This window comes from Vigna unguiculata, chromosome 7 (assembly GCF_004118075.2).
Source record: "Vigna unguiculata cultivar IT97K-499-35 chromosome 7, ASM411807v1, whole genome shotgun sequence".
Taxonomy (NCBI): Eukaryota; Viridiplantae; Streptophyta; class Magnoliopsida; order Fabales; family Fabaceae; genus Vigna; species Vigna unguiculata.
The window spans coordinates 35,531,764-35,557,319 of NC_040285.1; the positions used below are offsets into that span (position 1 = coordinate 35,531,764).

Consider the following 25,556-nt stretch of genomic DNA (forward strand, 5'->3'; position numbering starts at 1 on the left):
CTACCGAGGTCAAGATGTCTAAAGTCTACACTTGAGTCTACATTTTTATGTATCCTTTAAGTCACTAGTATTCTTCATTGCATCTGTCGAGATATCCTCTTCCGATGAAAGTGTAGATATTACGACGACGGAGAGTTTGCAAAGACACTCTGACGTCAAATTTAGTTACTGTAGTAAATAGGGAGGGCACAATGAATGAGATCTCACTTATCTTGTGAACAATGTTATTCGTAGGATCGACCTTAGTTGTTGTGCCTATGTTATACAATATTAGATTATGTTACGATTTTGCTTAAAATACTTATTTGTCCTAAATCACAATGATTTATCCTCTTGTCTAAGTAGATCCATACTACAACAACGACCTAGGTGTATGTCCTTTTATCCTATGTCGATACATTATTTACCTCTAAATTGTAAGGATGAACTTGGTCCATATACATACATATATACTTTTAAATTAAATATGTAAAATATCTCTACTAACCAGTATAAGATAAATAAACATTAGCATAATATTTATATTAAACTTTTAAGTTTTACAAAAAATATCTTTATAAGAAATTATATTATGCTTATGTATTTTCAAAATAAAACTATAAGGAAAATATGAACATTTAACTTTTAATATTTGTCTCATTTATCTTCGTTGAGATTTTTTGTGTAACATCATTTATTTTTGTGTAATACACATTTAGACGGTTCATATATGTTGTGGATCAAAGTGTGAGTCTAAGTCCCACATTGAGTAAAAATGAATATAAGGATGAAGACCCATAAATACATCGCTTTAAGATTTTGGGTTAAGACCGATGTCAATCCCTTATGTGTGGATTGAACTTATGTCTCATTAGTGGGTCAGGTAAATATGTTCTGTTAAGAAAAACGACGATATAAAAAAGAAGTATTCGATAGTTAGCTCCAAAAGGAAGTGCCAATGTAAAGGATTCACACTCTGAAAAATTAAAATGTGAGTTTAAATCTTACATTGAATAAAAATCACAAAATTGAACACTTTTCAAAAATAAATACTTATAAACCTATCGCTTAAAGTGATAGATTAAGAGTCATGTTAAATAATGATTTGAATGTTCTTTTAACTTAAATAATCATCGGTCTTGTTAATTTATTTATTTTTATCAAAAAATAGATATTTTAGTCGATCCAAATTAAGAAGTTCGCGATAAATGAACTATATATCAAGTCATCGTTTTGTCGTGAAATTAACTATTTAAAATAATAAATTGTTTTAGAATTTAAAATATGGTAACAATTACTCTAAAATGGAGGAATAATGAAACCCACAAGCCACATTTAATATGTATTTCGAAAAGAAAAAGAGTTCCTTTGCAATGTAGTTTTGGTTGGTGTTGTTGAAGAGTGAGAAGAGTAACGAACTTGCCTAGGAACTTGAACCTTTATTAAACCAAGTCCCAGCAACATGGTGGGAAAAATAGAGAAGGCTTAAGCATAATTAACTCCAATGTTCAGAGATGGGTTTTTGATTTTTTTTTTTATGTTAAATGCATAAAGAAATAATGGTATGTTGGTAGTGTCAGAGGAAGGAAAAACGATAAGTAACCATCTATCATCATTTTCAAGTAATTTGTTGTTCCTGTGTCCCCAGAAGAAATACATCTAACTTTGTCTTCACTGTCTGTGGGACCCACATCATGGTGTCACGCCGGCCAACCGTACTCTTCTGACGGCGGAATACCGGCGGATATGGTGCCTCCAGAATCTCTTTCTGAAGCACTGTCTCCACTGACTCTTCTGCTCTGCTCTTCCTCTCATGTTATTCATTTTATCATAAAACATCACAACCCTCACCCACAAAATAAATAAATTACCAAAAATCTTAATTAAAAATACACTTTATTACTCAATTTAATCCATAACAATACGAATTTGAAGAAAACTTCAAGTATACATTTAATCTTAGGACTATTCAAATAATAAACTAATCAACCATTTATAAATATAAATTTTACCGTTTACTTAAGTATATATGGAAACGGATTTTTTTTGTTAATTGGGATAGTTGAGAACTCACATCGCTCACCGATCATTAATGTCGATTTTAAATTTCACATAAATTTGTTAACTTAAAAAGTACACCCCTAATTATTTGCTGCAAGATTTGGGAAAACGGAAAGCGTTTGGTGACGGATCATGAAACAGGAATTGGTTTTGGACACCTTTTGTGAAACATTAGTTCAGAACTTTATTTTTCTTTTTGTTCTTATCCTCCATTTTGAATAACTTCACAATGTATGTTAAATTGTTTAATAGAATCAATATATTATGATATGACGATTATCGGATAATTTTATCTCGGATATTTGATTAATAACTCAGAAACATATATAAAAATGTTGCTTAAAAGTTAGACTATTATTTAATTATATTTTACTTATCACATAATGTTAAATTAATTAGATTCTATTAAATATGTTTCTTTTTTACAATTGTAGTAAATTTTGGAATTAATCTCTTTTTTATAAATTTTGATCAATTTAGTTTTTTATCTTTAAAAATACATGAATTTAGTCATTTTAACCAAATTATGTTAAGTTTATTTAATGTTTCAAGCGTATTTCATGATAGTATTTGAATTGTTTCCGTCGTTTGACATATTTTTGTGTCAATATTGACTCAAATATTGGACTATGATCCTTTGACAAACTTTCTTTTAACAAAATTTGACAAAGTTTGCTTTTTAACGCAAAAACATTTTTCTTCTCTTTAGTTATATCAAACATTTATTTCATCCATTAAAGTATTACCATGTGTATTTTGTCAAAAGTTTGTTAATAAAATTTTGTCAAAACATAATTTTCTTTCTTGAAAATAAAAGACTAAATTAATATAAAATTTTAAAGACAAACTAATTTCAAAATTCACTTAAACTTAGAGGTCAAAAACATATTTAACCTTAATTAGATCGAATGGTAAAATATTAATTTGATTAGCTTTCTTTTTTAATGTTTGTAATGGAAATAAAAGAAACCTAGCAATAAACACCCTAATGAACGGTATGCAGTGGAGGAAGCAGTGTTGTCATTACTTACATTACATGCAAGAAAAAGAAGAAAAGGCAAAAGCTTTTGCAGAACATTAAAAAGAAGAAAAAGAAAAGAAAGCAAAGAGATAATTACCAAATGAAGGGAAGACAGTTATAATTTAAGAGGAAAAGGACTCAGCGAAGTCAGCTTTATACATTGCTATATGCAAACCTGTTTTATTGCTCGTCCCGCCAAACACACCACCAATCTGCTTCTTTCAGACACAGTTTACTCTGCTTTCTCTACCATTCGCCACCAAAACAACTCTCATTGTTTTGTGTGTTTTCTTTTTTCATTTTTAATAAAAAATTGGCAAGTTGCAAGTTTCTGATTCGGTTCACATGCAAATAGTAATTATCAGCATACATTTGGTAAAATGTTGCTATTTTCTTTTCTTTTTTTGTGATGAAGTTATGGGGGTGTGAATATTAATATTCCTTAATATATTGGAATTTGTAGATATAGATCAATTTGTAGAGATACTCTTTCGTGACATAACCAATGCATCGCTTTTTGCATAGCGACAAAACCCTCCACAAACCCTTCATTCTATTTTTCTTATTTCCATTTCATGCAATAGATTGAAACCCCTCAAATAATGTCAACACCCAAACCTTTTCTACCAAATAAGGACAAAACCTTCGGAAAGTGATCTTACACATATTTATCATCATTCACCAAGCCTATCTTAATTCTTGTTTACTTAAACAAAGCAATGTTTTCATATTTTTTTGGAAGACGATCATTCATAAGTTTCCAAGAAAGATACGATATTTCGTATATATGATTTTTGCCTCAATTTTTTTAATAAACTCTAACTCAATACAACTTTGTATGGCAACAAAAGATAACCGTGTAAGCATTTAATAAAAGTAAAATAAAAAAAAGCACTTCATAGAATTAATTTTGGACATTTTGTTTCTAGCTCTAAATTAAATGCTTTAAAATACACTATTATTTGTAAATAGTTTGCTACATTTCTGGTTGCATATTGAACAACTAACATGAATTTTTGAGGTTGAGCTAACTAGTAAACAGCCAAATTAATCAAATTTTTGAGGTTTGAAACATGTTTTTTTCTACTAGTGTTTAAGTGTGTGTAATAGATTTGTGAAGTATAAACAAACATCAAAAACACATTATCATAATCTAGGAAAAATGTAAGAACTAAAAGTAGGATTAAATATTCTTACTTTTTATCTTCAAAAAAGATAGTATTCTTACTTTCTATTATCACTGCCTCGCTGGCACGCTCCATGGACACGCGCTCCATAATGCAAATGTGTACGAAAGACGCTGTCCGTGGCTCGTAGAGCGCGTAGTTATACTGTCTTTTTACTTCTAGCCACTGTTGAGATTCGTTAGTGAGAAAACACAAGGAAATTAAGGCTCACGCCAACAGAGGCGCGTGAGGTGAGGAGAAAGCGATAGCTGTCAAATACGCTGGGAAACGGCGAGTACGAATGACGGCGGCTACCACCCATATATACAGTGACAGTCTCCTATGCTAACGTCGCTTCACCGCCGTTTCCCGTTCTCTCTCTCACTCTTCATAACACTGTATTCCGGTTCACGCCAAACGCCTGCAATCTCTCTTTCTCTCTCTACGAAACAACCTTTGTCATAATATTAACTGCATTCTCTCATACTCTGTCTTTTCCGCTACGTGCTGTGGTTGGCGACCATGGAAGATAATGGCCTGTCGCCGTTGTTCTATGTTGGCCACCACAAGTTGAAGCTTCTCATGTCTCCTCTTCTGCTCATGCTCTTCCTTCTCTTTCCATTTGCTTTGCCCATCAGCGAAGAAGGTTTGCGTTTTTGTGGGTGCATTGCTATTTTGACTCACCCCTTTGGTTCTTTTTTTGGTTTATTCGTTTGCTTCACCCGTCAAATCTTTTTGCATGTCATTTTTTATTTTTTATTATTGTCTTTTGTTCTATGGGTAGTTGTTGCGGTTATGGTGATTCTATTTCCTGGTATCTTTTCCACCCCCTTTGTGGTTTGGTTATGAAAACTCTCCTCAAACAGTATATTCTTTTCGTTGCGTTGCTTTGTATATGTTGCCGCAAGTCTAATGCAGTTTTAGCTTCTCTTTATTTCGTTTGTGTCGTTCTCTGCAGAGACATTCGACTCTAAGGTGTTTTTGTCGGGGTTTTAGATATTTACGATGCTGAATTTAGTGGAACAACCCTGAGTGTGTTTTATTTTAGTTGTGAGTGACGAGGGGTGGGGGTCCTGGAATGAAGTGCCTTTTCCGTTCTAAGAAAAGTTCACGTGTCTTGAGATTTTCCTTCATAGTTGAGGTTGCTACGTTACTAGTTTGAACCATGAAAGAATCCGAATTTGGTATGGCAATTCCTTTTATACCTTTTAGCTCTCTTTTCCGGTGGATATTTCAAGCCATACCAGGCCAAAGGAAATGACTTTTTTAATAGATTCGAAACTGTAGTATTACTTCAATGTGATTTGTGTAAGAGTAATGATGCAGATTAAGGAAATCTTAATTTCTAATCGTTTTAATTTTTTGGGTAAATGCATTACTAATGAATTGTATAGTGTGGAACAGTTTTTGCAATATTCTAATCTGTTTCGAAATTTGTTTACTTTGGGTTTGGCACTTGGACCGTTGTTTGTTCTACTGTTTCAGGGTATTCCCGTTCTACTTTTTTATTTGGACGCCTTTCTGCATTTGAGTGCCTTTTTAGATTTTTTATTCATTACAGTTACAGCTTTGACATTATAATATTGCAATTTATGAAAACTAGAGCACATGGATAAATTTAGTTCTTTCACTGGCACACTCTTACTCGTGTTCATCCATTAAATAATTTGTTGAATACGAAATTGGTATATTTCAATCTCTGTACTTGTTTGACCCTTGCTTAAAGAGAATGGATGCTCGCTTAACAAAAGAACTATGCTGCCCATGTAATGTTTTGTTATTTTCTGAACAACGTTTTCCCCCATTGCCGTAGGTCAATTAATTGTTTTTTTTTTTGGAAGTATTGTGTATGCGATTTTGTTGTTTGTTTTCCAATGTTTTTTGTTCCATGATCTGTCCATATAATTGCTAATCGTAGACGATGGAACACTATGTACTACTATTGAATTGATAATTGATAGATTTGTACGGAACTGAGCTCTGGAGATGCTTGAGTATTGAACGGCCTTGTAAATGTGCAGGACAAGCATTAATGGCGATGAAGGCTACTTTCAGCAATATGGCAGACGTGCTTCTTGACTGGGATGACGTCCACAATGACGACTTTTGTTCTTGGCGTGGAGTTTTCTGCGAAAATGGCAGCCTTACTGTGATTTCTCTGTGAGCTTATTATCCTGTTGTGATTATTCGCTTCGTTTGTATTAATCTTCTCATTTACAACCTTTCGTGTTAATTAACAGTTGGTGTTGATTTAATGTTCTTTGTTCTGTTCTTCTAGGAACTTGTCCAGCTTGAACCTCGGCGGGGAGATATCCCCAGCCATTGGTGACTTGAAAAACTTGCAGTCAATGTATGTTTACACTTAAATCATTTATCATTCTCATCTGAAATGTATGTATTTGTTAAGTTCGTCCTTTGATTTGTTTCTGAGATGTCTGCATGTTTTTCAATCAGAGACTTGCAAGGGAATAAATTAACCGGGCAAATCCCAGATGAAATTGGAAACTGTGCGGCACTTTTTCTTTTGTAGGACTCTATTCTTGCTTCTCGTATTACCTACTTCCATGCTGATCTTTTTTTACTGGGAAATATTTTCTTTATATTATTGCTCATTGCATTTTTTTTTTGTTTCAATTGAAGGGATTTGTCTGATAATCAGCTTTATGGTGATATACCTTTCACCCTGTCAAAGCTAAAGCAACTTGAGTTTTTGTGAGTTTGAAAGCATACTTCACGCTTGATTATGTTGTGTTGTGTGGCTTTAATAGAATGACGCTTAAGTTGAATTGGTGGATGCAGGAATTTAAAGAGTAATCAGTTAACTGGTCCTATCCCTTCAACCCTAACCCAAATTCCAAATCTCAAGACTCTGTAAATTCTTCTTCTCTTCTCAATACTGCATTTTATTGTGTTGGTATTTTTTTTTTTTTAAATAAAACTCATCCATTCTAATGAAAAGAGGAAAGGACAGAAGTTTCTGTCACTCAAGTGTTTTAACGATCTGTTGCTTTAGCTGCCTCTAAATAAGTGTAATTACTGTTCTGTTATGTTTACAGTGATCTTGCTCGAAATATGCTCACTGGAGAGATCCCAAGATTACTCTATTGGAATGAAGTCTTGCAGTACCTGTGGGTGTTATATTTTGTTTGTGTATTTTACTTTTACGTCTGGCTCTATGTTAGTAGTTCTTTGACTGCGAGAGTTTTTATTGGGATTGTTAATTGATGCAGTGGATTACGAGGGAACATGTTGAGTGGTACTCTGTCTCCTGATATATGCCAATTAACTGGATTGTTGTATTTGTGAGTAATCCAACCTAAGCATGATGAAGCTTCACTTGGATCTTGTTTGTAATCTTACAGATGTTTTTTTACCTTTTTTCTTCTGTTGTTTTCCATGATTTCTAAGTGATGTGAGAGGCAACAATTTGACTGGTACTATACCTGACAGCATAGGGAACTGTTCAAGTTTTGAAATCTTGTAAGCCCAGTAACTGGTGTTTGGTATGTTCTATATTTGATTTTCGATAATTGTCTCATCGTTGCCACCTATTATTTCATTGAATTTCAGTGACATATCATATAATCAGATTACTGGAGAGATTCCATTTAGTATTGGGTTTCTGCAAGTTGCTACTTTGTGAGTATTCTCACTGTGAGGTTATTGTTTTATCGTTAGCCGTGCTGCGAATTGACAAGTCATATTTAAAGGATATGTATATAATCAAGTATTACTGTGTTTTCTGCCCAGGTCACTTCAAGGAAATAGATTAACTGGGAAGATTCCAGAAGTGATTGGTTTGATGCAAGCCCTTGCAATATTGTAAGTAGTATTCTTTAGCATTATTCTAATTTGAAGATTATATTAATAATTTGGCTCTCCGAGTAATGCAATTACTTCTATATTTGTAGATTTGTTGCTAAACATGTCTTTTGTGCTTTAACGTGACATTGTTGTAGGGATTTGAGTGAGAATGAGTTAGTGGGATCAATTCCCCCGATACTTGGGAATCTGACCTTCGCTGGAAAGCTGTGAGTGTAACTATGCATTGACGTAAACTTTTAGGTATGGTGGTTTTGGTCTGATTAATTTAATTGGTCAGGTACCTTAATGGAAACATGCTTACTGGCCCGATACCTCCTGAACTAGGCAATATGTCCAAACTGAGCTACTTGTGAGTCGCCTATAATATTTGCATCTAAAGTCTATGTTTTTTGTGAATGTACTTACGGTTGATGTTTTCTCCAGGATATTGAATGACAACCACCTAACTGGTGAAATTCCAAATGAGTTAGGGAAGCTAGAACATCTTTTTGAATTGTAAGTTATAGTCAATTGGTTACACTGTCAAAAGTTGTTGCTTTGTCTTGTGTAAAGTAGCTTCATTTACTATTTTCAGGAATCTTGCCAATAATCATTTTGATGGAACTATTCCACGTAACATAAGCTCCTGCACAGCCTTAAATCAGTTGTAAGAATTCCCATTGCTACCCGCAAGTTCTGTTGAGCTAGTTAGAATATCATGTTGTTTTCAATACCGTAGCATGATTTTTGAATGATTTGGTTAATTTTTCTTTCAGTAATGTGCAAGGTAATAAGTTAAGTGGTTCCATTCCATTGAGCTTCCGCAACCTTGGTAGTTTGACATACTTGTATGTTTCTAAAACTTGTTTCATTATATGCCTACCAGATTTCTCTGTTTTTACTAATTTAACAGTAAATTTTTATGTCCAGAAATCTATCTGCAAACAACTTCAAGGGGACCATACCCGTCGAGTTGGGGCATATTATTAATCTAGATACATTGTATGTTTCCTCAGAAAAACATATATAACCTGATGGAAGTCAATGTGTTTGGAAAATGACCTTTATTTTATACCCTGTTTCAGGGATCTATCATGCAATAAATTTTCAGGAAATGTTCCAGCATCTGTTGGTTATCTGGAACATCTCTTGACCCTGTAAGAAAGAAATTGTAATTAAAAATGCTATCATTTTTTTTAATTTTCAATTATTGCTTTCGTGAATAATATTTTCATGTTATAAATGCAGCAACTTGAGTCACAACCATCTTGGAGGTTCCTTGCCAGCTGAATTTGGGAATCTCAGAAGCATTCAAATTCTGTGAGTTTTATATACTTCTGTGGAAGTGTAAACTTCAGTGTCCTGTTAACATTTTCACTTCAGTTAATTTATTAACATGTAATTTATTCTCCTTCTAGTGACATGTCATTCAACAATCTCTCTGGTAGCATACCTCCGGAAATTGGACAGCTGCAGAACCTTATGTCTTTGTATGCGTAACTTAAGTATTTTATATTGTATTGTGTTGATCCATTAGTGGATAATAGCATCAACTTTTTTTTACTTCAACTATATTGTAGGATTATGAACAACAACGATCTGCGTGGGAAAATTCCTGATCAGATGACTAATTGTTTTAGTCTTACAGTATTGTGAGTATCCCTGACAGCAAGCTTTGTCTCTACGTTCCATTTTTTCTATCTTTCGACCGTTTTCTGTTCTTATAATTTATTTTTTTAATTTTAGAAATTTGTCCTATAACAACCTTTCCGGTTTAATTCCTTCAATGAAGAACTTTTCAAGGTTTTCAGCTGACAGGTTTGTAGAGAGGTCTATTAGTTTCAACAGCTTCTTATCTTTTTTGTATCAATGACATATAATGTAAACTTTGGCAGCTTCTTTGGAAATTCATTATTATGTGGAGATTGGTTGGGATCGATATGTCGTCCTTACATTCCAAAATCAAGAGGTGTAATGCCGATTCCCTATTAAAATGCTTTTTTAAAAGTAATTCTTTTAATACATTGAGGTTAATTCTGTACATTGTTTTTCAGTGATTTTCTCCAGAGTTGCTGTTTTATGTCTCACGCTGGGAATTATGATATTGTTAGCTATGGTCATTGTAGCCTTCTATAGATCCAGCCAATCTAAACAATTGATGAAGGGATCTAGCAGAACTGGAGAAGGTATGTTGAAAGGATCTACATTTACTCGTGATATCTGTTTAATGCTGCCTTTGTTGTGTTGAGCTTGCTTCATTTCAGGTCCTCCAAGACTAGTTATTCTTCACATGGATATGGCTATCCACACCTTGGATGATATAATGAGAAGCACTGAGAATCTCAATGAGAAATATATCATAGGTTATGGTGCCTCTAGTACTGTATACAAATGTGTTTTGAAGAATTCCCGACCAATTGCAATTAAGCGACTGTATAATCAACAACCACACAATTTAAAGGAGTTTGAGACCGAACTTGAGACAGTTGGTAGCATCAGACATAGGAACCTTGTCACCTTGCATGGATATGCACTCACTCCCGATGGAAATCTTCTTTTCTATGACTATATGGCGAATGGCTCGTTGTGGGATCTTCTACATGGTAATGTTACCTAACAGTCTAGAAATGTCTTGACCGAATTTGGTGGAAGCTTTTGAAATTATTCGTTCCAAGTGTTCTCTCAACTCATGCTTTCGATTTTTAAACTCTGTTCTTCTATTTTTAGCTCCGTTGCTGTTTTGGCTTTGGTACCTTAGATGTTTCATCTGATGCAGGTCCCTCGAAGGTAAAACTTGATTGGGACACACGCCTGAGGATTGCTGTTGGAGCAGCCGAAGGACTAGCTTATCTCCATCATGACTGTAACCCGCGTATAGTTCATAGGGACATAAAATCTTCGAATATTTTGCTGGATGAGAACTTTCAGGCTCATCTATCTGATTTTGGTACTGCAAAATGCATCTCGACCACGAGAACTCATGCATCGACCTATGTCCTTGGAACCATAGGCTATATTGACCCTGAGTATGCCCGAACATCTAGGCTGAATGAAAAATCAGATGTGTATAGCTTTGGCATAGTTCTTTTGGAGCTACTAACTGGAAAGAAGGCAGTGGACAACGAGTGTAATTTGCATCAACTGGTACGTGTATTAATGTTTGCCTGCTCTTGATCTGTTTTTGGTTCATATTCATTGTTCTTGTTATATATGGCAACCATTTGTTTAGTGCATTATATAGGGGTTAACAAAAGGTGGTGTTCGCATTCAGCCGTTTTTTCATTTGGGGAGGGCCATTTACAGAGCAATGCTAATATATTTAAATTATTAGCTCCATTCATCTCGATTTGTGGACTGATTTTTGCATGAATTCAGATATTGGCGAAGACAGATAACAACACTGTGATGGAGGCTGTGGATGCAGAGGTGTCTATAACCTGCATTGATCTAGCTCATGTTAAGAAGACCTTTCAGCTTGCTTTGCTTTGCACGAAAAAGAACCCTTCTGAGAGGCCTACCATGCATGAAGTAGCAAGGGTTCTGGTATCGCTACTTCCTTCACCTCCAAGTAAGATTCTTGCTCCACCTGCGAAGAAGTTTGACTATGCCAATTTTGTGATCGAGAAGGGACAACCTCGAAAAGTGGAAGGACAACCTCACCAAGAAGATAACAACTCAACCAATGCTCAATGGTTTGTTCGCTTTGGGGATGTTATATCCAAGAGCACTTGATCACGACTCCTAGTTTCTACATATGTACCTGCTGAAGGATTCATGAGATTCACACTGGATGAAACTAGTTTCTTTTTGTGGTTTAGATATAATCGTTTACAGCATTTAACAAATAGATGGTGGAGCATATCGATAGGGGACAAAACACTTGACTATATTATAAGCATATGCAAGTTTCTACTACTGTATACAAGCACTTGTTTTCGCATATTACTATCTGTCAAATGAATGGCAAATCATGCTACTTCTATTTATTATGCTTTTACTTTGATTTCGCAAACAAGTTATGGCTATATTATAAATAGTTCATCTGTCCATGAAATAATCCTTTACCTGAAAAGAACGAGTTATTTTTTTTTTGGTCATTTAAGACAACAAAATTACGGGTACATTTGTTTGACATGTTGCCTTCGGCATAATTCTTCTGAATTGAATGGTGAAGTTAGCAGTTTAAGTTGTAAAGTTTGCGTGGATGGTGTAGCATTAAGTTTTCAAGTTCTGTAAATTTAAATCAAGTATTGTAACTTTTGTAAGAAAAAATAGAGGCAGAAGACCCTGTATTTGATGTTACAGCCTTAGAGCAGAAGGTTGCCCCAGCACTCCTGTCCTCTGCGAGGCTCAGGGCTTTTAAGACAGAAAAATTATTACTGATCATAAATTTGTGATGAGCAATGAATAGTTACGCGTACCAATGTCTTCCATAAATTCACTGCGCATGCATACTATTAATGGCTGAAGAAGAGAAGAATAATGAGACATTTTACTATTTCAGAGCTAACGTCTCCGTTAGAAAACTGCATCTTGTTTTCGTCACTTAATTTTCATGACAGAGTCTGCTATGTGCTACATATGTATATGCATGTTGTTTCGTCATACTTTCACTTTTAAGTATTTTAATATGCGTGTCGTTTAGGATAAACATATTCTTTGTAGTAGTATAATTTATACTAAATAAATGTTTATAAAACATAAATTATCTTATTATGAAATATATAATGAATAGACATTTTTAAATATGGAATCTCAGGTCTATGCTAAACACTTAAAAAATTGATTGAATTTAATTTAAAGGCAGGGAAACGATATGATAGATTAAAAGGAATATACTAATATCAAGTGGAATTGGTGTTTGAAATATATATCTAAATGATCAGACAGAAAGAATATCAAAAAAATTTATTTGGAAATGTGACTAAAGTGGTAACTTTACTTCCAAGCTGGGTATTCTAATTCGTCATATACAAGTAGATGAACATGCCATAATTTTACTTTCTCTTCATGGTTTTTTCACTTTTTATTTCATTGCATCAATATCCTACACTTTCTCAATTTTTAAGAAAATGAATTCTTTCTCTTTTGTCTACCCTCGTCATTTTTCTACAGTATTTCTCTAGTTTGTATTGAATAGTACCAAAAGAATTGTTGAAAACAGTAGACTTTGCTTTTGAAACTTAATTATTTTCATGTAAATTAACTCGCGTTGTTTTTAGGGCCATTTTCAAAATCATGGGATACAGTTTACATACAATTCTTCAAGTGTTTTTATGTTGTTTTCAAATTGAAATTAGAATTTCATATCTCTAACTTGTGCAGTTTTTCTACTACCTGTATTAAAACACATGTGTTGTTTTTAAATATAAACCTTAATTTGGAGAGATTATCAAAGTATGGAGATTCAATTTTAATTTGAGAGTAACACAAAAAGTATTTTGTCGAAGAAGAACGTACACAGTGCAAAACAATATTCTTCCACAATCCACTTTCCACATTCTTAACATACAAAATCATAAATTGCAAGAGACTTGACATGGTAAATGAAAAGAGTCTGATTCAAAATCAATTAGCAGATGTGCATTTTGTTCTGGAGCAGTCTTTTGGCACTCTTCTTCATATTTCCTTCTGCATAATTTATTCTGTCTATATCAGTTTAAGTCTGGGAAAGTACTTTCTCTTCAGCAGCCCCTCCATCATTTTGCCATTAGTCACAATCGGGAAACATCCAAAAGCTTGTTGTCTCGTCATTTTCTGCACAACATTGACATGCAAAGAAAACTGTTTAACTTAAACTTCTTTGCAATATCGATTTGAAAGGCAAAATCAAATCTACACATGCATTATACAATTAATGTGATTTGTGTTATCACCTTCGGTTGATCCCATTTTTTCATTTGAACCGCTTTTCTTCTGCAGCTGCTTCTCCGGCTCATCATAATTAGCTCTCCGAGTGTTGGTGGCCTCCTTATCATGTCACTGCCAACATCTTCATCATCAAAATCTTTGATTCCTACTTCTTGTGTTCTTGAAGTTTCTTTTTCCTTGTTCTCATCCCTTGCAAGGAAACTAAACTGAGGTGCATACAGAGGAAAAAGGCTCTCAAGGAAAGTAGCACCGATTGGACTTGACCTGCCAGTTGCATAGCTGCTTATGCTACTATCTGTCTCCGAGGAGGCCGGAGAGGAAGGTGTTTCGGCCGGTGGAATGGCGGTGGAAACTTTTTCCGATGGCACAACACAGTTTGCAAATGACTCGTCTGCATCAAATGTAAAAGCTTCAAGGTCTAAGCTAGTTATGCTTTCACTGTCATAATTGCAGGTTCCTTTGCCTTTGCCATCGTGACCAAAGTTGCATGCAACAGAAAAACCTGAAGATGATGCTACATGAATGAGGATTTTCTCGGGTTTCGGAAGCACAGGATCAAGTGATACATCTGAGAAATTAGGAAGGGGTTTTCCTGGTTTTTCTTCCCAAACAAATGGAACTGAGGCAATTAGCTTCAGAGGAGTTTGAGGGAAGTGGCTAACTGAAGAAACCTCAGTTTCTGGCTTCCAATATTTCTTAGGAATGCCTGGCTTCACTTCCCATATGAAAGGAACTGAAGGTGGTTCCCTGATATGCTTTTTCTTTGCTGTTTCATTCATTTTTCATTGCTTTGATGCATTTTCAGTGAAGTCCTTTTTATAGTGCTTGTCTCTGTGAATCCATAGGAGTGGTTTAGTACCAACTTTTTTTAACTGTACCATTTTGTTTTCTAAGAGATTAGGCATACCAACCCTCTATTCAAAACCTTCTCACTATGGAGCAAGTTGAATTGGAATGTTACTTGCCATGGCAAATGGTTATATTATATCTTAATTTTCATTGAAAACTTTTTTTTTTTGTTAAATTACATGATGATAACTCTCAATACTCAATAATGTTTTTATTGAGAAAAAAAATTCAATGATGGGACAAAACTCACAAATCAGCAAGATTAATCCTAAATTCCAACATAAAAAGGAGAACCTGGGAGTGAAAATGATCTATACAAAATCTTCTCTAATATGAGCATTTATAATAATAATAAAAAAAAATCTTAAAATTGTCTTAAGAGATAAGATGAAACTAGATCTTAAAGTAATTTAATTAATTTTTTTTAAATATATCAAAATATACAACACTAAATTCACGGAGTTAGATAGAACAAATAAGGATTAAAATACTTAGCATGACTTGAATCGATGCCCTAATCCTTTTTACTCATGCCTCTCATTTAACATGTTGGTTTGTAGACTCTACTTGTCTATTTTGTGATTTACTAATGAATTATTCATTTTTTAGTAGTTGTTTATTTTTATTATTTTAAAATTTTAGCAGGTCAATCCAATCCACGGAATCAGGTAATTCAGTCCAACATTAAAATGGGTCCAATCTAATCCATTTTTTTAGTCGGTTAACAAATTGAATTTATTTTCTTTATTTTGGTAGTTCTATTAACTTAGCTGTTATTTCTACATCAATTTTCCTTTTCAACTAAAATCGTAGATGACACTGGGCTGGTAGTGGAGGCCCATAATATGTTAATGGTCCAATTTCATGGAGTTCTTAAGGTTATTGCTTCCTGCACGTCAGTATTTCTTGCTGCACCTGAGCAAAATCTTACGAGACAGTTTTGTCGCTTTAAAATTGGGCCGCTCTGAAGCCCATTAAAAAAACGAACGATTTCTCCTTTCGGCACCCCCATAAATATATTCGGTGAAGGAAAGGCTATTTCAAAATATAGAAAATAGGTGCCCAAAAAACAAACACTTAAATTGGAGGGTGGTTGTAATTCACTCACGTTGATACATCGAATTCATAGATTTGGGTGTGTTTCTGATTCAAAGGCGAGAGCAAGGTCGTGTAGCAGTCCTAACCTCACTAAATTTCGTGTTTGAAACTCTCTGTTGTTCTTGCAGCTAAGAGAGTACCGATTCCATGGCCACTAAAAACGAAAGCGACGATTCAACCCATACTTCTCCATCATCGTAAGCTAAATTTTCCGTCTATTTGCTTGCTTTATACCACATTATCTTAGCCTAACATGTTTGCGTTGATGATATTCAAAGGGCTGTTGTCCTCTGGTTTATTTGATGTGTACCCTATTCTAAGGGCTTTGCTTAGTCTCCAAAATCTTTTTTTTTTTTTGGGTTTTGGTGAATTTCTCCTTTTGCGGAAAAAAGGTGTGATTTTGGGTTCAGTGGCATGTGGTCGGCTAATAATGGCTATTGGTGGTTGTGTTTAATTCAGGCCGAAGAACATATACAAAGATCCAGATGATGGGCGGCAACGGTTTTTGCTTGAATTGGAGTTTGTTCAGTGCCTTGCCAATCCTACCTACATCCACTGTATGATTTTCACTTCACTTCATTTGTATGCTTGGATAGTGTGAACTTCATTGAGCAATAGTTCAAGGGGGTCTAGCTAGTTAGTGAGTTGTGTAAATCCAAACACGTGTTTAATTTCTACAGATGAACAAATTATTTAGTTGGAAAGCTAGCAATAAGTTGTGAAAAATGGGTTTTGCAAGTAATTGGGATTCTTTGATACAACCAGCTTATTAAGGACAAGATTAGGCAATTTGCCTTCTACTCTGCTTAAAATAATTTGTTGGGAATTGTTGTTATTGTTGGGTTTCATTGTGATTCTTGATATTGGGGAAACTTGCATACAGAGGCAGTTGATGGAGCCACAATTGTGGTACCTAAAATCCTTTATGTTGTGCCCAAAATTGTGGTTGCCATTCCTTTTTAAAATCTGACAGAAATATGTTTGAGGATTTGAGAGCTTTCTCCATTGATCTTTTCTTTTATCTTTGTTTTTTTGTTTTGCCTTTATCTGGGGAGGATTCCTTATTTTCCTTACCCTGTAATTTCTACTGTCTTTATCAAATTTCTTTTTTACATTTTTAGAAAGTGGAATTTTGAATGTGTGATTTACTTTTGCAGTTTTTATTTTACCTTATTCTTGTATCTATTTCATTTTTAAACAGATTTGGCTCAGAATCGATATTTTGAGGACGAAGCATTCATTGGATACTTAAAGTATCTTCAATATTGGCAGCGCCCTGAATATATTAAATTTATTATGTAAGAATTATCTTCAAATAAGGGATTATGTGATGCAAATCTACTTAAGGCATTCAGTTGTTTCAATTGGGGTAAAAAAGGATAAAAAATTTAGTCTAGGAGGAATACATGGAAGAAATCAACAGTTAATGTAAGTCATGTAACTACGAGAATGAATTGGTTCTGGCACCTTATACTATTTTTGTGTCCTCCCTAACTATTTTGCTCTGACCTAGCTGGATTCCTATCCTGATTTAGTCATGTTGTATGAATGCTAGGTATCCTCATTGTCTTTATTTTCTTGAGCTGCTTCAGAATGCAAATTTTCGCAATGCAATGGCACATCCTGTCAATAAGGTACATGGCAGTATCTGTTTGCCCTCGTATAAAATCATGCTTTCACCTGGAATTCATGTTAGATTGCTCCTGTCTGAAGTGACGCCATTCTCTTTTTCTTGTAGAATACATTCCTCTTTTGGTACTACAATTGGGCTCAATTATAAGCAAAATAATTTAATTTTACATTGAATAAGATTGTTAGTTAAGTTCATGATTTCAAAAAATAAACAGGTATATTTTCTAAATACCCCCATTCATGTTCATTGGAGATGGTGTTGGATTTAAACATAAGGGTATTTTTGAGAAAATAACATTTAATAAGGTTGAGTTCGCTGGAATCTGTTTATATTTATCTCCCACTAATCTTTACCTTTTTTTCCCTTATATTTGAGGCCAAAGAGAATAGCAAATTTTGCTTGTTACTGTATAAAATGAAACAAAGGCGGAGGCAATTCCTTTGGTCATTCTTCTTGAAACTCTGGGGGAATCAACAATCTTTTAGTGTATTTGTGATACTCTGAGTTGATTGGTATTTATAAGATTATGCTTAATGCCACCCTGATATTTATATATGTCATGTGTCACTAATAGTTACCAGATGGCCTGTATTATTGGACATCTTTGAAATAAATAACGGAAAATAGTTGCTTTGCTTTACCTGTATCTCACGGATTGTCCAAACACCATTGTCTCTGTATTTTAGGAACTGGCACATAGACAACAATTCTACTTCTGGAAGAATTATAGGAACAATCGGCTGAAACACATTTTACCAAGATCACTTCCTGAACCTAGTGCCACATCTGCAGTTCCTGCGCCCGTTTCAACTCCAGCTCAGGCACCTGCATCTGCACTACCACCAGTACCTGCTACAAGCGTTGCTGTCACAGCAGCACCTACTCAAGCTCCTTCTCCTATGTCGTTCGGTATGCCCCCTGGCTCTGGTCTAGCTAAAAATGACATGAGGAATCCTACAGTGGACAATAGAAGGAAGAGAAAGTGACTGTTAATACCTCATGTAAATTGATTATAAAAATAGTTCAATGTGGTTGGGTAAGGAATCAGTTTGTTTGAGAGATGGAAGTGTGGACAATGATAGAGCAAAGTTTTTATGCAAATTATTTTTGTTATCTTTAAATATTAGTTAATATTGAGTTGGGCCGACAAGTTCTAATTGAAAATCCATATGCAGTTAGTCAAAACTCATAATTTGTATACATATAGTTTGTGAAATGATTTTCGATTGGCATACTGCCTTTGATGGTTTCTACTTAAATTTCTTTTGTTATGGTGATCTAAAGGAATAGAAAGACAGTGCCTTATACTCTTGTTGAGGATTTTGATTGACTAGTCCATAGCTAGTGTATTTTATTTGAAATTTTGGGGGCATCAGAACGGGGAAAGGAGTTTGCTAGCTGCACTAGGGCAATAATGGTTGAAATTTCGTACAATATGGAAATCGAGTTCAATTGGTATGGTTGGAAATTTTAGAAGCCCCTGTTTGTAGCTGCAAACACCATACGTAGTTTGGGCTTAATTTTGTGGGAGAACCAATTTTCTCTTTAAAAGAACAAGTGTGCTCTTCTTCTAATCTAACCTACTCACTTTATAGTCTACATGAGAAGTCTTGCTTTTGCATCCTTTTGCTCTTATTTCCTCATTCCTTCGAAACACTATTAAAGTTTTTGTGACATTCTTACTGTTTAACTTTTTAAAAATGATTTCACTTTAGAAGTGGGAAGTATAACTATTGGTTAAGTATTTGGATTGTCAAAATATATCTTAAAATCTCAACTGTTTTTAATAATCATTACAAATTTACACTTTTTGTCTTAGACCCCATGATCAATTGTTACACTCATAGCAGCTAATTGTAATGCATATTATCTATTAATGTTCATTCTCTTCAACGGTCAACTAATATAGCTGTCTGTCCATTTGTAACTAGCACCAAGGAAAGTTGGTTAGAATGAGCGGTGTTAATAAAAGTGAGATATTGTATTTTGGATTATTAAAAATAATAAGATTTGTGATCAAGATTTCTCGAGGAGGCCGTGAAATTGTATCCATATTCTGTGCTTTAAAAGTGATGTGAAAGGGTTACACGACAGATTCTTTTTATACATTACACTAATGTGGGTTCCTTTATTCTTTACTTAGTCCTATCCTACTGCATTTCCTTTGTGGGTTATTCAGAAACTTTCTTTCAAAGCAATTCCAACTTGCTTAGAATTGTGACTTGACGGGCTTCCTATATACAAATATAAAGTATAACAACATTTTCACAATAACACTCCTGTGCAGAAATGTTACTTTACTTTCCCATTCTTGTTTGTGTAGTAACTGTTTGTGACAATTTAATGCGTTTGACCCACCACAAATACTCACCAACTTTTCCGTCTTGTTCTGGCAAAATATCCCAGTTGTCCAAGAGTCACAAATTGCATGTTTAAGTACTCGTCGCATCATGAGGCGAGCACAACCGGAAATAGAGGGAACAAATTATTTATTAAACATTATCGTTATACACTATGATTTTACTCGGTCTTATAGTGGACTAATTATTTTGGAATAATTATTATGGAATAATCTTATGTGCGTAATAATATCAACTTTTGGGTGGAGTTTTAAATTGATAAATAGAACCGCACGACTAAAAGAATGATGAAATATAGTGTAGTAAACGAAAACTATGAAACCACATCATCAGCACAACCAGATTATATTACAAAGTTGGCATGCTCCATTGCACTGCAAGTGCAAAAGGTCAGTAAATGCCATACATACAGAGAGAGGCAATTTGTCTGTGCTGCCTCTCCAAACTTTTCATTATTATTATTAGAGATTGGACCAGAGGATCCTTGAGGAATGTGGCCTTTAGCAGGAGAATAAGTAAGCTTAAGGTTTCTCCCAATCATGAGATATACATTATGATACAACATTAAGCTGGAACAGCTTCCGGCACTTTGCCATTGCTTGAGGGTACCAAGCTATCATAATATTCAACCAGCACCTTCCATCCACCAGGGCACATAAATCCATCAGGAGGACTTTCTTTATTCCTTGCGAGTGTACGCATCTGAAAATGCAACTAACCCTTGTTAACATAATATTCAACCATCAAGAACATCTATTCCAAGGTTTGGAATTCAGAGAATAAACATACCTTTGTGCCTGAGATGAACAGAAAGTCCTGAGGCCTTGAAGGGTCAAAGAATGCCATTTTACCCTGAGTCTTGTCATATGCAGCAACCTGCAAAAGAATGAAAATGATCATCACCACATACATAGTGAACTTTACTTCACTCAACATCAGTGAGAATGCTAATTCTCAATCTCAATTACCCTGAAAGGAAGAATGTTCAGTCGTTCTAGTCCTGGTGCCATGCTCAATACTTTCTTCCCATGGTCAGCATCATACAGATCTCTTTTCTCAACTGGATGGCTCATGCCTGCAGGGTCACGACCAACAATGTAGAAGTTAGCCCCTGCATTTATCCTAGCCTTTGCATGCCACTGCACCTCTGTGGGTCCAGCATAGTGCATCGGAGAAGGGAATATCGATACAACAGTTGTCTCTGGATCAAGAACACCATCCTCCAGTACCTAAACAAACAACAAATTCATACAACTCAGTTTTTCTGTTGAAAGAAACAATGCTAATACAGTCAATGTGTGTGTGTCTGTCAAGAAAAGTTGCAAACCAACTGGATTATTAAAATCCAACAGAAAAGGCGAACAAAGTGAAATAGCTCAACCGTGAAAAGAGAGTAATTTGGTTTAGTAAACACACCTTTTCATGTTGTTTCATTCTCCAATCAAGGGGGACATCATCAGCTTTGGTATAGCCTCCCAGTGGATGAAGCAAGAGGACAGGGTTCTTATAGCCCATCTCAAGAAGCCGTCTTCGAGTGTCGGTCATCAGCAAAGCATGGCCATTGTGAACAGGATTCCGGAGCTGGAAGGCAAATACAGCATCAGCATTGCGCCTTGTGAACTCTGAACGAAGTTCTGCAGGGGACAGCCGAAAATGATCAAGTCCATCATTGTACTTGATGGGTTCGATGACCTCTAGGTCACCCCCAATCAACCAATTTCCAGCATTGCTTATTGTTTGTTCAACATAAGGTAGGCCAGGGGCAGTGGTTCCCCAAGTTCGGGCTATTCTTTCTTCTTTAGGGTGCTTATAAATCTCAATACTGAAATAACCAAAAGAAAAACGTAAGTCATAGGAATTACTAACATGCACACATATAATAAAGCTGTTCAAAACATCAACCTCAACTGTAATATTATTGACATTTGACCCATCCTACGTGTAAGAATCCTAACGATATTCACAATACAAGTCCCTAGAACTTTGTCAAACCATATTATCTCAGGTTTCGTATCAATGTTAACTTGAATATCTGAATCATGTATATGCTTTTGGACAGCTTTTGGACAGCACTGTCTTAATACGGATCAAATGGATAAGGCACGCAAACTTTATTGTCAAGGAACCTATACCAACATGCCTTCAAACCTAAGAAGCCTGATAAAACTGTTAATCCAGGGGTATTTTGGAACAAGAAGGTCAAAATACAATCTGCTGTCGTGTATTCTGGGACCACATAAAGGAAAAAAAAAACCGCAAATCCATATACATATGTCCGTACAAGCACAAAATCTATTGAATAATTTATAGTTACGGCAAAGTATTGAAATTCTGACATCCTTGACTCGATCTTCTTATGTTAACTTTTCCAATAGAAGTCACCAAGTTGAAAGCAGAACAATATAACCTCCATAAGATTGGATCGACATGAATAAAAATAATGATGAGAAAATCAACAAAGTGGAGACAACGACAGTAGTGGAAACGGTCTCAAATTCCACTACGACATTGTATAAGTGATTGACTATTCAACCAATAGCATCACAATACAAAACAAACAGGAATTCACCAAAGAAACAAAAACATATACGGAAATCCTAATCCCCAGCAAATTCGTTTCCCATTTTCGCATCGCCCCCTATCCCAGTATTGATCAAATTCAATTGCACACGAAAACTTCAGTTGTCAATAGTTAATATTTAAACTGCACATATTTTGTGTCACAACAACATACCATTGTGTCACAGCAAATTTTGTGTACCACTAGCGTGCCTACTCTCTTCACAGTTAATACTCCTAATTTCATATTTTTCTCATACGATTGTAGAAACTAATAACAAGGGTATGATTCCCATAAACTCAAATAATCAATAAGAAATCTGAGTACGACTTATTAGGACTAATAAGACAGTTATTTACAAGTCAACAAACTTTCCATACCATACATGACAATGACAATTTCTGATCGAATAATAGTGTATCAAAAATATCAAATGACGTAAGTACATTCTAAATGAATGAAAAATATACATATAAAAAAAATAACTCTTCCCCTCCTACTTGATTATTGATGAACTACACACAAGAAGAAAAATTGAAAGCTGCAAAGAACAAGGCACAAAAAACATGCTAATTGAACATGGAATGAACGCATGATATAAAAAAACATAAACGAGGGGCAGATGTGAGTGTCTTACTCATTGAGAATGGCAACAGGGTCTCCTTTGGAATCGAAAAGAGCTACCCTTTTGTTGTCCCCGATCCGATGCTTCTGCTCATCATCGATGGCGAGGACGATAGGCACCGACATGTTGACGAGGGAGCCATCGTCGAGTCGGAGCGAATTGAAATGAAGCGTTTGGAGGAACTCGGCTTCTTTCATGAAGCCTTTGAGGGGTGTGGCCCATCCTTCACTGAGGACGTGAACCCACTGCAAGTCGATTCGCGAAAGCTTGATCCTCGGCAACGACAGCGCCTCACCCTTCTTCAAATCTCTATCCGAATCCTTCACCACGAGCTCAACCAGCTTCCCTCCGTCAGGTTCGATCAACCCGCACGAAACACGCACCCCCACTTGCCTCCTCGCCCTGAAACTCACACAGGCGTTGACTTTCGGGGCAGTGGCGAAATGGGTTTCGAAGGTTTTGGAGAGAGAATGGGAGGGAAAGGAGGTTTGGGTGAAAAAAGTGGCCATGGACGCCATTGAAGTGAGTTGTGTTGTTGTGTTGAGTTGAGGACCCTTATGAGAATGTGCTTTATAAAATAGAAAAGGTCGAGTTAGTGGAGAAGGAGGGGCAAATGGGTAATTGAAGGAGGCCCAAATTGTGAACTTGCTTTCTTACTCTGATTGATGCTGATCGTAACAGACAACCTGGGTTGCTCAGAAACGATGAGTTTGGGATTTTATATATAAAGGGGTTCCTTTGATAGAGACTGGTTCGAGAGGATGAACCTAGACACTTCTTTTTTACCATTGTTAGAGAGAGATAGTTTTGTCTTTACTGTGCATTTAATTTCCTTCACTTTTACCAATTAATATATTAATTAATTGTCATCATTGTGTTCTGTGCATTGCTGATCTGTTTCATGACCTCGGTATCTCTTCTTTATGTTATGTTTTTGTTTTTTTGTTTTTTATCTATCAATCAATAATTCGTATTCTTTCCATATTTTAAGAGTGTTATCAGCTAACTGATTTTTTATATTCGCAGATGCTAAATAAGCAATTGAATCAGTTTTTTTTCTTCTTAATTTATGAATTTATGCTTTATTAACGGCCTGTAAAAAAGTATATTTCATCTTTAATTTCTTATCATGGTGTTATCAATTTTCCAACTTTATTAACCATATGAAAAAATATAATAATCTCGTTTAATTTATCTTATTTTTACAGTTACAATAAAAAAAATTATTCAAACAAAATAGCTGCATTTTTTAATTTTAATTCAATTATTGATTACTTACTTCAAAAATATGAAAGAATGATAAACAATCTTTAAATATATGATTTTTTTATTATATACTAATATATCAATGATGCTAATTAAATATATAAACTTTAATCATATTATTTTGATTTGAAAAAGAAAATACTGATGATGATCATTATCTGTGAATAACTAATATATAGTATAATATACATTCATAGTATGTATAATTTTGTAAAATAATAATAGTAGTTAAATGATGAAAGAGATAATTAAGTGAAATGACTTAAAAAGGTAGCATTTGACGATTTTGAAGTTGGAATAATAGTTTTAACATCTGATTCAGTTTGAAATAAACAGTGAAGACGCGGTTGGTACACAAATCCTTGACTTACTTTATCGATAATTAGTGGTAGGAACAAGGCGGCAAGCGTTAGCCAAACCCAACTTGATAACTTTATCAATAATCAATATTAATTAATTAATTAATTATTAACACCGATTTACTTTTAATTATTAAGTAAAAAACCACTCAATTAAATAAAACATTTTAAATTAATCCACAAATCGTTTAGCGACTATTTTAAATGTCCAATAAACTTATAAAAATATTAAAATTATATAAAGTACATTCGCAAATCAATTACTACTACTGTTTTGCGACAACAAGCAGTGTAATCCAATCCAATTAAAAAGCAAAGTCAAACTTATTAGAATTAATTCAATTCTCATCTTTTCAATGAGCTAGAGAGAATAATGATAATGGGACATCATAATGAAAATTCCAACTACACATTCTCTAGCATGTTTGTGGACCTTTTTAACATTTCAAAACCAAAACAAAAAAAAAAATCTTCATTCTATATTCTATATTTATAATAGTTAAAAAAAGTGTGATAGTGCTGCTGCATGCGAAACCAAAGTAGTTGGCTAAAAAGGTGGAAGCAGCCTCACCCATACACATGTAAATAAACTTAACAAATAATGAATGAATGTTATTTAGTGTATTAAATGTTTTTTTTTTACCTAAACTTGTTATTTTATTGAATGAGAAAATGTGTTTTGAAATTAGCGTGAATCTTCTTGATTTGAAATTGGAGATTCAAAAAGGCGTGGGGTAGGTATAATAGAATATAGGGTGGAGAAGGAAAAAGTGAGCTCATTCCTTGGGTCATTCGAAGAGGTACACAGTGAACGTTCCCTCTTTCACGTCCTCATTCATGCATTGCACCATTCCTAAGTGTTCGTGTGTAGAACAAACTCTTCCAAATCTAAGGCCAGTTTCAA

General features: G+C 34.7%; 4 protein-coding genes across 6 annotated transcripts; 2 read left to right on the forward strand and 2 right to left on the reverse strand.

Annotated features, from left to right (window-relative positions):
- The first annotated feature begins 4,454 nt into the window (after positions 1 to 4,454).
- On the forward strand, positions 4,455 to 11,763 carry LOC114190396 (LRR receptor-like serine/threonine-protein kinase ERL2). Of its 3 annotated transcripts, none has more exons than XM_028079260.1 (27): positions 4,455 to 4,873; positions 6,249 to 6,387; positions 6,506 to 6,577; positions 6,682 to 6,753; positions 6,868 to 6,939; positions 7,027 to 7,098; positions 7,284 to 7,355; positions 7,458 to 7,529; positions 7,636 to 7,707; positions 7,798 to 7,866; positions 7,978 to 8,049; positions 8,187 to 8,258; positions 8,330 to 8,401; positions 8,476 to 8,547; positions 8,627 to 8,698; positions 8,808 to 8,879; positions 8,962 to 9,033; positions 9,117 to 9,188; positions 9,280 to 9,351; positions 9,450 to 9,521; positions 9,612 to 9,683; positions 9,778 to 9,849; positions 9,927 to 10,000; positions 10,086 to 10,217; positions 10,296 to 10,634; positions 10,808 to 11,175; positions 11,407 to 11,763. In XM_028079260.1, the coding sequence occupies exons 1-27, from the start codon at positions 4,750 to 4,752 to the stop codon at positions 11,761 to 11,763; spliced, it is 2,970 nt and encodes a 989-aa protein (XP_027935061.1). In that variant the 5' UTR covers positions 4,455 to 4,749. The 3 variants fall into 3 exon arrangements, with proteins under 3 accessions (XP_027935061.1, XP_027935063.1, XP_027935062.1); XM_028079262.1 differs by lacking the exon at positions 4,455 to 4,873 and adding an exon at positions 5,882 to 5,993; XM_028079261.1 differs by lacking the exon at positions 4,455 to 4,873 and adding an exon at positions 5,901 to 6,036.
- Positions 11,764 to 13,488: 1,725 nt separating this feature from the next.
- Positions 13,489 to 14,693, reverse strand: LOC114192274. Its single transcript, XM_028081943.1, has 2 exons — positions 13,908 to 14,693; positions 13,489 to 13,788 (listed from the first exon to the last, which is right to left on the reverse strand). The coding sequence occupies exons 1-2, from the start codon at positions 14,679 to 14,681 to the stop codon at positions 13,681 to 13,683; spliced, it is 882 nt and encodes a 293-aa protein (XP_027937744.1). The 5' UTR covers positions 14,682 to 14,693; the 3' UTR covers positions 13,489 to 13,680.
- A 1,100-nt stretch (positions 14,694 to 15,793) lies between these two features.
- On the forward strand, positions 15,794 to 18,735 carry LOC114190261 (mediator of RNA polymerase II transcription subunit 31). The gene is made up of 5 exons (XM_028079074.1): positions 15,794 to 16,046; positions 16,309 to 16,406; positions 17,051 to 17,147; positions 17,405 to 17,483; positions 18,169 to 18,735. Exons 1-5 carry the CDS (start codon positions 15,997 to 15,999, stop codon positions 18,466 to 18,468), a joined length of 624 nt encoding a protein of 207 aa, XP_027934875.1. The 5' UTR covers positions 15,794 to 15,996; the 3' UTR covers positions 18,469 to 18,735.
- Positions 18,736 to 20,137: 1,402 nt separating this feature from the next.
- LOC114190996 (ATP sulfurylase 1, chloroplastic) lies at positions 20,138 to 23,723 on the reverse strand. The gene is made up of 5 exons (XM_028080105.1): positions 23,040 to 23,723; positions 21,259 to 21,664; positions 20,811 to 21,071; positions 20,632 to 20,718; positions 20,138 to 20,544 (listed from the first exon to the last, which is right to left on the reverse strand). Exons 1-5 carry the CDS (start codon positions 23,543 to 23,545, stop codon positions 20,407 to 20,409), a joined length of 1,398 nt encoding a protein of 465 aa, XP_027935906.1. The 5' UTR covers positions 23,546 to 23,723; the 3' UTR covers positions 20,138 to 20,406.
- Positions 23,724 to 25,556: the final 1,833 nt, after the last annotated feature.